Source organism: Macadamia integrifolia, unplaced genomic scaffold, assembly GCF_013358625.1.
Source record: "Macadamia integrifolia cultivar HAES 741 unplaced genomic scaffold, SCU_Mint_v3 scaffold2094, whole genome shotgun sequence".
Lineage (NCBI taxonomy): Eukaryota > Viridiplantae > Streptophyta > Magnoliopsida > Proteales > Proteaceae > Macadamia > Macadamia integrifolia.
The window spans coordinates 132,003-143,122 of record NW_024868508.1 but is presented as its reverse complement, the minus strand read 5'-3'; the positions used below and the strand labels follow the sequence as shown (position 1 = coordinate 143,122).

General features: G+C 39.5%; 1 protein-coding gene across 1 annotated transcript; it reads left to right on the top strand.

The window, feature by feature from the left end:
* Positions 1-842: 842 nt before the first annotated feature.
* LOC122065693 (methyltransferase-like protein 7B) lies at positions 843-4,763 on the top strand. Its single transcript, XM_042629535.1, has 6 exons — positions 843-1,306; positions 1,673-1,768; positions 1,949-2,167; positions 3,673-3,769; positions 4,312-4,374; positions 4,467-4,763. Exons 1-6 carry the CDS (start codon positions 929-931, stop codon positions 4,658-4,660), a joined length of 1,047 nt encoding a protein of 348 aa, XP_042485469.1. The 5' UTR covers positions 843-928; the 3' UTR covers positions 4,661-4,763.
* The last annotated feature ends 6,357 nt before the right edge of the window (positions 4,764-11,120 follow it).

The window sequence follows — 11,120 nt, the reverse complement described above, 5'->3', positions numbered from 1 at the left end:
TTGGTATATTTGGAGAGCTCGCAAAGATTTGTTATTTAACGTCCATGGCTGGTCGTCCCAAGAAGTGACCTTAGTAGCAGAGAAGGCATATTTTGAGTATGCATCGAGTACGGTTCCTATACCACATGGAACTTCTGTTTAGCAAGCTTCACAGAATGCATCTGTGAATAAATGGCAACCTCCCCAACCTGGAACAATAAAGGTGAATTGTGATGCAGCTTTGATGCAAGGACAGTCCAAAGGTGGACTTGTTTGTATTCTTAGAGATCCCAGAGGCAAGATGCTAAAGGCTTTTTCAATACCTTATTATTTCACCAATTCTATTCAAGGAGAAGCATTATCAATCAGATTTGCTTTGTCTCAGGTAGCTGCTTTAGTGGTTGAAAGGATCCATATAGAATCTGATTGCAAAGAATTGATAGAACTGGTTTCAGATGTTACTCAGTTACCATCTTTCTAGGTCTTTCCAATTCTATAGGATATACGTCACTATCTGCTTCTTTTGAGTCTATTTTGTTCTCTTATATTCCAAGGGTGGTAAATAATATTGCCGATAACCTTGTCAGGAAGGCCTTGTCTAGCATGTGTATGATAGTATGTGTATGACAGATTGGCCACATTCCCTTCCTTGACTTCATCGGATTTATTTGGCTGAGGTTTTAGGTTGTACGCATGATGAATATCAATAAAATTTCATTCTATCAAAAATAAATAAATAAATAAAAAATAATAATAATAATAATCATAATAATATTGTCTTTTTTTTTTTTTGTAACAAAATAATAATATTCTCGTATCCCATATTGGTGTGGGGGTGGGGTGGGGGGGGGTGGGGGGGGGAGGGAGGCAAAATATATCCCCACCTGGCAGTCTGGCACCAGGTGAGGTCTGGCGGAACCCAGCTGGAGAGTGGAGACTCCACTGCTTAATGATGGTGCTGATGATGTATTCACAGTCCCATTACCTGCTCCCGCCATGTGAACGTAGCCATTGTTGTTTTAATTTCCGCAAAATAACAGTATCGGGTTTGGAACCAAATCCTTCACAGATCAAAGCCCTTGTTCTATCCACAATCAATGCAACATCAACCACGAATGCCAGAATCCCAATTGAATCGCCCCTTAAACGCGATTACTCGGAATCTCCGATACCGAAGAGCAGCAGCAATGATGTATATGTTCCCTTGGGTTCGCACTGCCCCAAGGGGTTATGTTTATGTGGGAGAAGACGTTTCATCGGAGCCTCAGGAGCAGCTTTGCTTCCTACCTTTCCTTCAAATGCTTCCGATCTGAAGCCTGACCAAGCGGTATGCTGTTGTTAATCCTGAATATGAATATGAATATGATGTTTGTCTTATGATTTTGCTGAAGTTGTCCAGTTTCACATAATTGGGTATTAACTTTAATCCAAATAAACAACTGATTGTGTGTATACATTTCTGAAATTTCCATCCGCAAATTCAGTACTTCAACTTATTATATAGAGAAAAGTGCATTCTTTCCATATAGAGAATTGGAAACAACATTCAGGTGGGTTCCAACTTCCAAGTATTGCATCCATTATTCCTCTAGATAGTCTCTGTTAATCAGACTCAAACAACAAATATGTTGTAAGAGAAATTACCTTCTCTTATCAATGGTTTGTGCAAAGTGATGGTTATTCATCCACGCAGGCTATGCTTGAGAGGATTCATCCCCCAAGACCAGATTGGTATGAGGAGTTCTATGCTTTGGTTTTGGAGAAGGGCATGAAAGCTTATGAGGTAGAGGTAAGTGATTACCCTGTACTCCATGAAATTATAGCTTATAGTGTGACACTGTGCTTTTGAGATTGCCAGTGTTATTCTGATTTAAATTTTAGCTTCTGCACATATCCAACTGCATAACATTACTCCTTACCAAAAAAAAAAAAAAAAAAAAAAAATTGCATAACATTACTTATTGTCTAGGTTGCAGGTTATAAATCAGAACTGTTTTCTAAATTGAGAGGGAGGAGTAAGAAAGTTTTGGAGCTTGGCATTGGGACTGGTCCCAATCTCAAATATTATGCCAGTGGTGGTGAAGTCTATGTTTATGGTGTAGATCCAAATAAAAAGATGGAAAAATATGCTCGAGAGGCAGCAGTAGCAGCAGGTCTACCACCATCAAATTTTAATTTTATACAAACAGTATGGCTTCTTCCCTGACAGCTTTAGTTGGAACTATAGTTTTAATGATGGTAAAGTTTTAATGATGGTAAACTTATCTCTGTTGTCATATGGTTGGTTGCTCGTTTGATTTTTAGTATCTTTTTGGGGAACGGTTATTGAAGAAGAAAACAATGATATAACAAGCTTGCAGAGGAAGAAACCAGAACTAGGTCGCAACAACATAACTGAAAGTATTTTGTTTTGAAACCTTTCTACTTTCAGATGATTATGGCCCCTCAAAGATAACACTGTTGATATTTCTCTTTCAGCTCATGTTAACATGCATCTGTTGACAAAATCATTTTGCTTGTTTTTAAGAATCATTTCTTAAGTTGATTTTATGGACACTCTTGGAAGTAATAGAAATTAATAATATTTCAGTTTCTGGTTTGCCTTTAGGTTTAAACTTTTAAGTGGAGGCCTTAGCAATTATTAGGTCATGTATTTAGTTATGGATTGATTTGAGGGTTTTTTTTTTTTTCTCGCTCTTTTTTATTTTCATACGAGGGAGGTAGGCTGTCAGATGAGATGAAGTGACTTTGTTGATAGAATGTGGTCATTAGCTTGTCTTGATGTTTCAAGGTTGGGACACTGATATTTTTGTCATGGTTGGGATTTTGTTACTCGTAATATTGAGCATACTCTTGGAATCTAGGTTGAATGGTTTTGTACTGGGCATTATAAGCACTGAAGTACTGGAAACAAAAAGATTTAAGTATTAACCTCTGAAGTACTTAAATGAAGATTGGGCAGGAAATCCCTGCCTGGTCATGTGGCCCCTGTACCAGCCCGGGGGCCAATGAGAGCATGTGCAGGGGCATCAACATTAATGAGATTTTATTTCACAGGGGGTGTGGCTGTAATTTCACGTGTCCCTATGCCTGGGTGCAGGGGCCATGCAACCAGGCGGCTTTCTTTTTCCCATAAAGATTTCTTATAGAACAGAATGTAAATACTTAAGCTTGGCTACCTCTTCTAAATAATAAAAGACAAATTGGGGGTAAATTGATTCATTTACTAGTTTGGATGATAGTTAAAAATGCTTGGAATAATGATTTATTATGTTCCCACTTGATTGACTTTATATCTTGTGGCTATTTGCTGCATTACTGAGTGAACAATGAGATTCATTAATCTCTAGTTGTTGTGTGAGGATATGAATGTTTTATTTTATGCTAAAGTTGAGCATGTATCTTAGGGAGACTTGGATCATTGACATGACAATATCTATTCGGAAGGTAATGCATTTTCAGATAGCTTTGCCTTCTGTAGTGCTGAGCTCATACTTGTACACATGGGGCTTGGCATCCCATACCTCTTGGAGGCAAGCTAGCCTGCATTTTATTTTATTTTTTTCTTCTATTGGCTTCAAATTTCAGAGTTATGATTATTATATCATAGTCTTTCTTTTCCTTCCAGAAAGATATAAATTTATTGATCTAAAATTTTGATATACCAGTATTTGGGACTGTTCATGTATGCAGGTTGGTGAGGCATTGCCACTAAATGATGCTTCTATGGACATAGTTGTTGGAACTCTTGTATTATGTTCTGTTGTAGATGTTAGTTTGACATTAGAAGGTATATTTTTCTTAGAGCTATTTTTCCTTGTTTTATTCATATTATATCTTTCAGAGATAGATTGTAACATTTCTAATAGTCCAACAACTAAAACTGATTCTAGAGTCCTGTATTCAGCAAGGACTTAAGTTTCAGTCGACTGGAAACTCATTTGGTAAGACAAGCAAGTTTCTGAAGTTGAAAAGCCTACACTTGTGTTTCTCCATTGTTGTGAAGGTTTTTTTCTTTTTTTTTTCTGTTCTTCCCGAATGGGTGTGTGTGTGTGTGGGAGGATGGGTGTGTGTGTGTGTGTGTTTGTGTGTTTGTGTGTGCGTGTGTGTGTGTGCGTGTGTGTGTGTGTGTGAGAGAGAGAGAGAGAGAGAGAGAGAGAGAGAGAAAGTTTAACCTTTAATTTGGTTTGAATGAAACCTTGGGCTATTCCTTTCTTAATTTTCTAGAGAATGTTGTGGGCTATAAAGTTTCTGAAATGCAGAATTTGTTAAAAGAATATAAGGGCTTCAAAATTTCTAAATTGCTAATGTCCATCTGCACTATATAATCAGAAGTGAAGAGGGTGCTGAAACCAGGTGGCCTTTACATTTTCATGGAACATGTGGCTGCACAAGGTATTAAGGACATCCTTCAATTTATTAATGAGGCATTAATGAGGTTGTGTTTTGGTTCATCTTGACAACATTGGATTCATTGTTTTGTGCAGATGGAACAGCTCTCAAATTCATCCAGGGTATTCTAGATCCTTTGCAACAGATAGTGGCCGATGGGTGTCATCTCACAAGGGAAACAGGAAAGGATATTGCTGAAGCTGGGTTTTCAGGTGTTGATATTAACATGGCCTTCATCCCTAGTGTGTTCCCTCTAAGCCCCCACATATATGGGATAGCATGTAAATAATACCCAAATACTGCAATAAATGTTGATCTATTATTCTGTTATGCATTTCACAATTCTCACTGAACCTCATTGACATAATCAGATAATCTGCATTTTTTTTCAATTGTGAAAAGACATTTAGGTGACTGTCTGAGGCAACAACATGCCTTAGTCACTTATTTTCTGTAGTTGTTCATAAAGCAATTTGATGTCAAGGGACTCAAATAAGTGCCACAAACCAGCAGCTCCAAAAAAAATCTCCGGGTCAGAGAGTTCAAGGTGAACTTCGTTCTAACTTACTATCTGTTCTTTTTGGTGTGCTCTAATGTCTAGAAAGAAGAGGAAAACTATATTTTTTTTCTTAAATAGGAGTGAAGAAGGTATTAAGCATGCATAAATTTAATTAAAATTGGTCGAAGACTTGTTTCTGTTGTAAACAAGGAAAGATAGAAGATTTGCTGGTCCTCTTTTTCCTGTTTTCGAGATAGTTGCCCTTTAGTACTGCCACTTATTATAATTCCTGATATAGCTTCCGAGTGGGTTTAGGATGGATTCCTATTCGTTTCTTCCAAGTAGTTCTCTAATGGTATGTTCTGATATATGGTTTAGCTTTTGATCGGGCCTATTTAGTGTTTTAAGTAATATAATGTTTTAGTGTAGAAGCTATAGAATGACCTGACGAATATCTTTTTTAATAGTCTGTGATCAAACTTTGGTAGTGGTAGTAATATTTTCTTTTCACTGTGGATGGAGGAAAACTTGGATATTAATTGTTGAGTTGGACTATCAATTTATCAAGGGGATTAGACATTAGTCTTGACCTGGGGCCATATTATTTGAACTAGAGAAAATCCAAATGACCTGAAATCTTCTTAGTGACTCATATATTGGCATTTTTTTTGTGGGGAAACAACTCTCACTCTTTATTTCAAGATCTCATATCTAGAGGTAACTGTCTGTCTCACTTGTTGGAAAATCTAAATTGCAGTATAGCTGAGAAACATTCTCATTCAAGCTACTCTCATTGTTATGCCTCAATATATGATGTCCTGCTTCAGACTTCCTTCCTCTGTTCATAAGGATTTGGACTCTACTAGTAGGAAATTCTTTAGGGGCAAAGAGGATAAGACCCCGGTACCTACTGTTAGTTGGTCTTCTATTTGTCACTAAAAAAATCTGGTGGCCTTAAATCTTAAACTTTCAGCCCCTACGAATGATGCTCTTTTAGCAAAAGAAGCTTGGGACCTTCTCTACCCCTCTTTTCTTTGGAGCGAGCTTATGAAAGGTAAGTATTTTTTATGTAAATACAGTTGCACTTACCTTATTAGACCAGCATGACCGGCTTTGGAAGCCTAGGGTCAAGAAGAACTGGTCCAACCCAGGTTTTTGGTTCAACAAGGGCAAATAGTAGTTTAGTTTAATAATGTCTTTTATTTTCTCATGTCTATTTTTGGGTAGGATACGTAAGAGAAGTAGGAGTCAATTTCAATATTAGAGTCTAAGTAGGAGTTTTATTATTTTCCCTTTATATACTTGCATACACTCATTGTTGAGATAAGGTGAATTTATTTGAATGAAATTAGTTTGGTTTGTGCGTTTCCTCAGTCTCCCCCTACTATTCTGATTTTTCCCCTCTTCCCCAAGGCTACTCCATCAATTGGTATTAGAGTTGAAGGATCCCCATCCCCCATTCTCTCTTCTTCCCTGTCCATTCTCTATTCTGGTTCCTACAGAGACTAGAAAAAAAAAAAAAAACTCTGAAAGCTACCATAGCCCTCCAATCCTCCTCCTTTCGATCTCCCACTAAAAACCCATCGCCTCCTCTTTCCTTTTCTCGACAACCAGAATAAAAAATAAATAAAGGAAGTCGAAGAAGAGAAGATCGCAACAGAGAGAGGGGGGGAGAGAGAGAGAGAGAGAGAAAGCAGTGCAAAAGAAGAAAGAAGAAGCAAAGAAGTCCAAGAAAGAGAAGGCGACGATAAGTAGAAGAAAGAAAAAGTAGAAAGAGAAGAAAGAATAGAAGAAAGAACAAAGAAGAAGAGAAGACGAGAAAAGAGAGAAAGGACAGAGGGCGTATCTGCAAATCGCTGCCACAGTCCCTGGAACTCCTCTCCCTTCCTCTTGTTGATTCCCCTTTGTTGCAGCGCAAACTCCTTCGACTCCCGTGGTTCGATCATAAGAGAAGTCTGCTGGTTTTTCTCTCCAAGTGGGAGACCTCCCCAGTCCCTTTTGTCAATAATTGAAACCACCCCAACCTTCTTTTTTTTTTCTCTTTTTTCTTTCTTTTGTTCCTTTTCTTTATCTTTTAATTCTTTTATCCCATATTTTTCTTGAAGTTGTTCAACAATTGAACTCCTATAAGGGAGAAATTGATGCAAAATTTGAAGCTCTCACTACCGTTGCCACTTCCCTTAAGACAATGATAGAATCCATGCAAGTTACTATGGGATCCATCCAAGTTTCTATGGGATCCATGCAAGCCTCTATTGATTGTTTGGTGGCAGCAAATAGAGGAAAGAGTTCCATTCAATTTGGGGATTCTTCCAACACCACTCCGCGGGATTTGTCACTACCACCACTGCCACCACATCATACACCGCCACCACCACCTTCACCTCCACTACCATATGGAACTGGTAGATATAATGATGGAGTAAAAAGAGTAGAAAAATTGAATGTCTTTAATTTTTATGGAGACAACAATCCAGAATTGTACCTTGACTAGATTCACAGTTTAGAGACGTTCTTCAAATGGTATGGGTTAATTAAGGCCTGAAAGATCATATTTGCAGAGGCCAAACTAAAAGCACGACCAGAGTCTAATGGATCAAGCAACAACAACAGAATCAAACCCGAGGCATTGGTTTAGTCACTACTTGGGCTAAAATGCATGAAGTCATGAACTGGAGATTCTTGCCTTCTGATTACAAGCAACGCATGCACCTCAGGTTTGCAAAGTTGAAGAGTATGTTGCTAGATTTTATTATTTGGCCACTCGTTCTGATTTTGAGTGGAATGAAGAAGTATTGGTGGCACAATTTCGTAATGATTTGCACCATCAACTTAGTGTTGCCCTTGCATCTAGCCGACTACCTACAATGGAAGATGCCGTACAAGTAGTATATCAGGTTGAGAAAAGTCTGAGACACCCATACAATCGGAGGTCATTTAGAGATGCTTTTCCTTGGGGTTCTAGTTCTATTTAACCACAGTCATCCCCTTAGGAAAAATCAATCAGCAGACCATAGGCTAGTGCTTCATCTATGTCATCTCCACTAACTAGCCGACCGTATTATCCACCTTGATGTGATTCGAACATGTCATCTTCACGGCCTAATCATCCGTACTCCTTACCTCATTGTGGTTATGATAAGAACTCAGTATTTCCAAAGGAAATTATTCAATGTTTTCAATCCAAGTGGTACGAGCATTGAGCTAATCAATGTCCTAACCAGTTGTTAGCATACGTCGACAAGGACAATTTTATATGCTATGTACCAAAAGAGAAACCAAAAACAGGAATAGTAAATGTGGAGGTTGAATGAGATCATAAGCCTAATGAGATTAATGATGGTGACAGTGATGGTGAGCCTCAACCGCTCTATGTGATCCGTTCTTTTTTTACTATACGGAAGATTCCCGAGGAGGACAATTGGTGCAGTAATAGTATCTTTCAGACCAGGGTGCGATGTAATGATAACTTGTGTAATATGGTGATTGACCCCGGTAGTTGTACCAATGTTGTTGTTAAAGATGTTGTTCATAATTTGGGACTGAAAATTGAGCCTTATCCGAACCCTACAAGGTTGGGTGGGTGAACAACAATATCCTGAAAGTTAATGAAAGGTGTTTGTTCATGTATTCCATTGGTGCACTGATTGATCAAGTTTAGTGCGATGTTCTCCCTCTGAAAGTTTGTCACATTCTTTTGGGGCGCCCATGGTTGTTCGACAAGAAAGCTAAGCACTATGGATATGAGAATACATACTTTTTTCAACAAGGTGGCCTTGAGATGAATTTCCTTCCAGCAAAGGATCTTCCCCCTCTCAAACTCAAGAGGGCAACTGGTACTTTTCTCCTCAAACGCATCGACTCTGACAGCATTCTTGGACCTCATCCAAACTCGACAAAGTCGAGTTCTTTTTAGATGAGGAGAATTGATGCAGATACAGTTGCACTTACCTAGTTGGACCAACATGACCGGCTGTGGAAGCCAAGGGCCAAGAAGAACCAGTCCAATCCAGGTTTTTGGTCCAACAAGGGGTGGTAGTAGTTTAGTTTAATAATGTCTTTTATTTTCCCATGTTTGTTTTTGGGTAGGATACGTAAGAGAAGTAAGATTCAATTTCAAAGTTAGAGTCTAAGTAGGAGTCTTATTATTTTCCCTTTATATACTTGCATACACTCATTGTTGAGATAAGGTGAATTTATTTGAATGAAATTAGTTTGGTTTGTGCGTTTCCTCATTCTCCCCCTACTATTCTGATTTTCCCCCTCTTCCCTAAGGCTACTCCATCAATTTTCTCAACTCAGAATTTTCTCCATTCCACTTGCCCCACTAACACTGAGGGTGAAAGTTGGTGTTCCATGCTCGGTCTGTTCTACTTGATAATTCAATTTGTTTCATTGATTCATTCACTAGTATATTTATACAACCCTAACTGTGAATACTAAGAATGGTAAGTAAGATTACAATCAAACTCTCTTTGGAACAGTCCATATTTAAGAGGAAACTATACCAAAGGAGATTACACCTAAGAAGGAAATAGAGATATTGCGCTAGGTTGGATATCACATGTGATAAGGATGAAGAGCGTGTACCAGCTATACACTGTTGTTACACCCCCTAAGTTGCAGATGCAGGTGGACGAATCTTCAACTTATCACTGAGGAACTCAAAACATCCATTGGACAGCGGTTTAGTCAGAATATCAGCGAGCTGGTCCTTTGTAGAGATGAGTTGAACAGAGAGCTGACGATTAGCAACACACTCATGAACAAAATGAAAATCGATTTCTAGATGCTTTGTGCGAGCATAGAAAACTAGATTTGTAGATAAGTACGTAGCACCAATATTATCACACTAGATGATGAGAGGACCAGAGAGGGAAATCCTGAGCTCACTGAATAGAGACTCAAGCCAAATTAGCTCAGCCGTAGCATCAGCCAATGCCTTATACTCCAATTCTATAGATGAATGAGCCACTATTTTCTTCTTGCGAGAGGTCCAAGAGATAAGGTTGGGACCGAGAAACACAGCATAACCAACTGTGGACCGTCTATCATCGCCATTACCCTCCCAATCGGCATCAATGAAGGCTTGGAGCTGGAGACTAGGGTTGCGCTCAAGGAGCAGACCATGGGCACATGTATGCTTGAGATAGTGAAGAATATGCTTAACTAGCTGTCAATTATCCTCAGAGAGCACATGCATGAACTAGCACGCCTTATTGACGACAAAGCTGACATTAGGGCGAGTGAGGGTGACGTACTATAAGGCCCCAACGATAGAGCGGTACTGTGCGGGATTGGCCATAGAATACCCCCATTAGCAGAGGCAGAGGATTTCATAGTGATGGCCATAGGGGTTTTCATAGGTTTGCAATCCACCATACCTGCTCTATGTAGAAGATCCCTAATATAACAAGACTGAGAGAGTAATAGACCATGCGGTTGGTGGATAGCCTCAATGCCAAGAAAAAAGTGGAGATGTCCAAGATCTTTAATGGAGAAGTCAGCAGCAAGCTTCTGAAGAAGCGAAGTAATAGTGGTTGGAAAGCTGCCTGTAACCAGAATATCATCAACATAAATCAGTATGAAGGTAACATGGGAGCCTGACCTGTGGCTGAATAAGGAGGGATCCGTTTTACAGGCCACATAACCAAAGGGAACCAGGAACTGTGAGAGGCATGAAAGCTAAGCCAGGGGCACCTGCTTAAGGCCATACAAGGAGAGGTGAAGGCGACAAACTACCTCTGGTTGAGTAGGGTCCTCAAACCCTGGTGGTTAGATTATAAAAACCTCCTTGGTGAGCATGCCATGAAGGAAGGCATTGTGAACATCAAGCTACCAGATAGGCCACATGTGGGAGGTAGCAAGAGCAAGAACAACCTGAATTGTCATTGGTTTGAACACAGGACTGAAAGTGTCATTGTAATCCAAACCAAGCTACTGATGGAAGCCTTTGGCAACAAGATGCGCTTTATAGCGCTCGATAGAGCCATCAGCCTTCCTCTTAATCCGATAAACCCATTTACATCCAATAAGGTTCATGGAAGGAGACCGAGGCACAAGAGACCAAGTGCCATTGCAAATGAGAGCGGTAAACTCATCTGCCATAGCCGTGCACCATTCAGGCATTTAGAGGCCTGAGTTAGCATGTGGGCTCAGTAAAAGGGGTGGTGGTGGTGAGGGCTGTGGGGCAAGGGCATAGGGTAATGGGATGAAGGCGAGTAGAGGGTTGGTGGGTTGTGGGGGGCGT

Excerpts from the sequence above, each read along its gene's own strand:
- LOC122065693 (XM_042629535.1), top strand. The coding sequence starts at position 929 with ATGATGGTGCTGATGATGTATTCACAGTCCCATTACCTGCTCCCGCCA. Across the intron at positions 1,769-1,948 it reads TGAAAGCTTATGAGGTAGAG|GTTGCAGGTTATAAATCAGA; the intron begins GTAAGTGATTAC and ends CTTATTGTCTAG. Across the intron at positions 3,770-4,311 it reads TGTTAGTTTGACATTAGAAG|AAGTGAAGAGGGTGCTGAAA; the intron begins GTATATTTTTCT and ends CTATATAATCAG.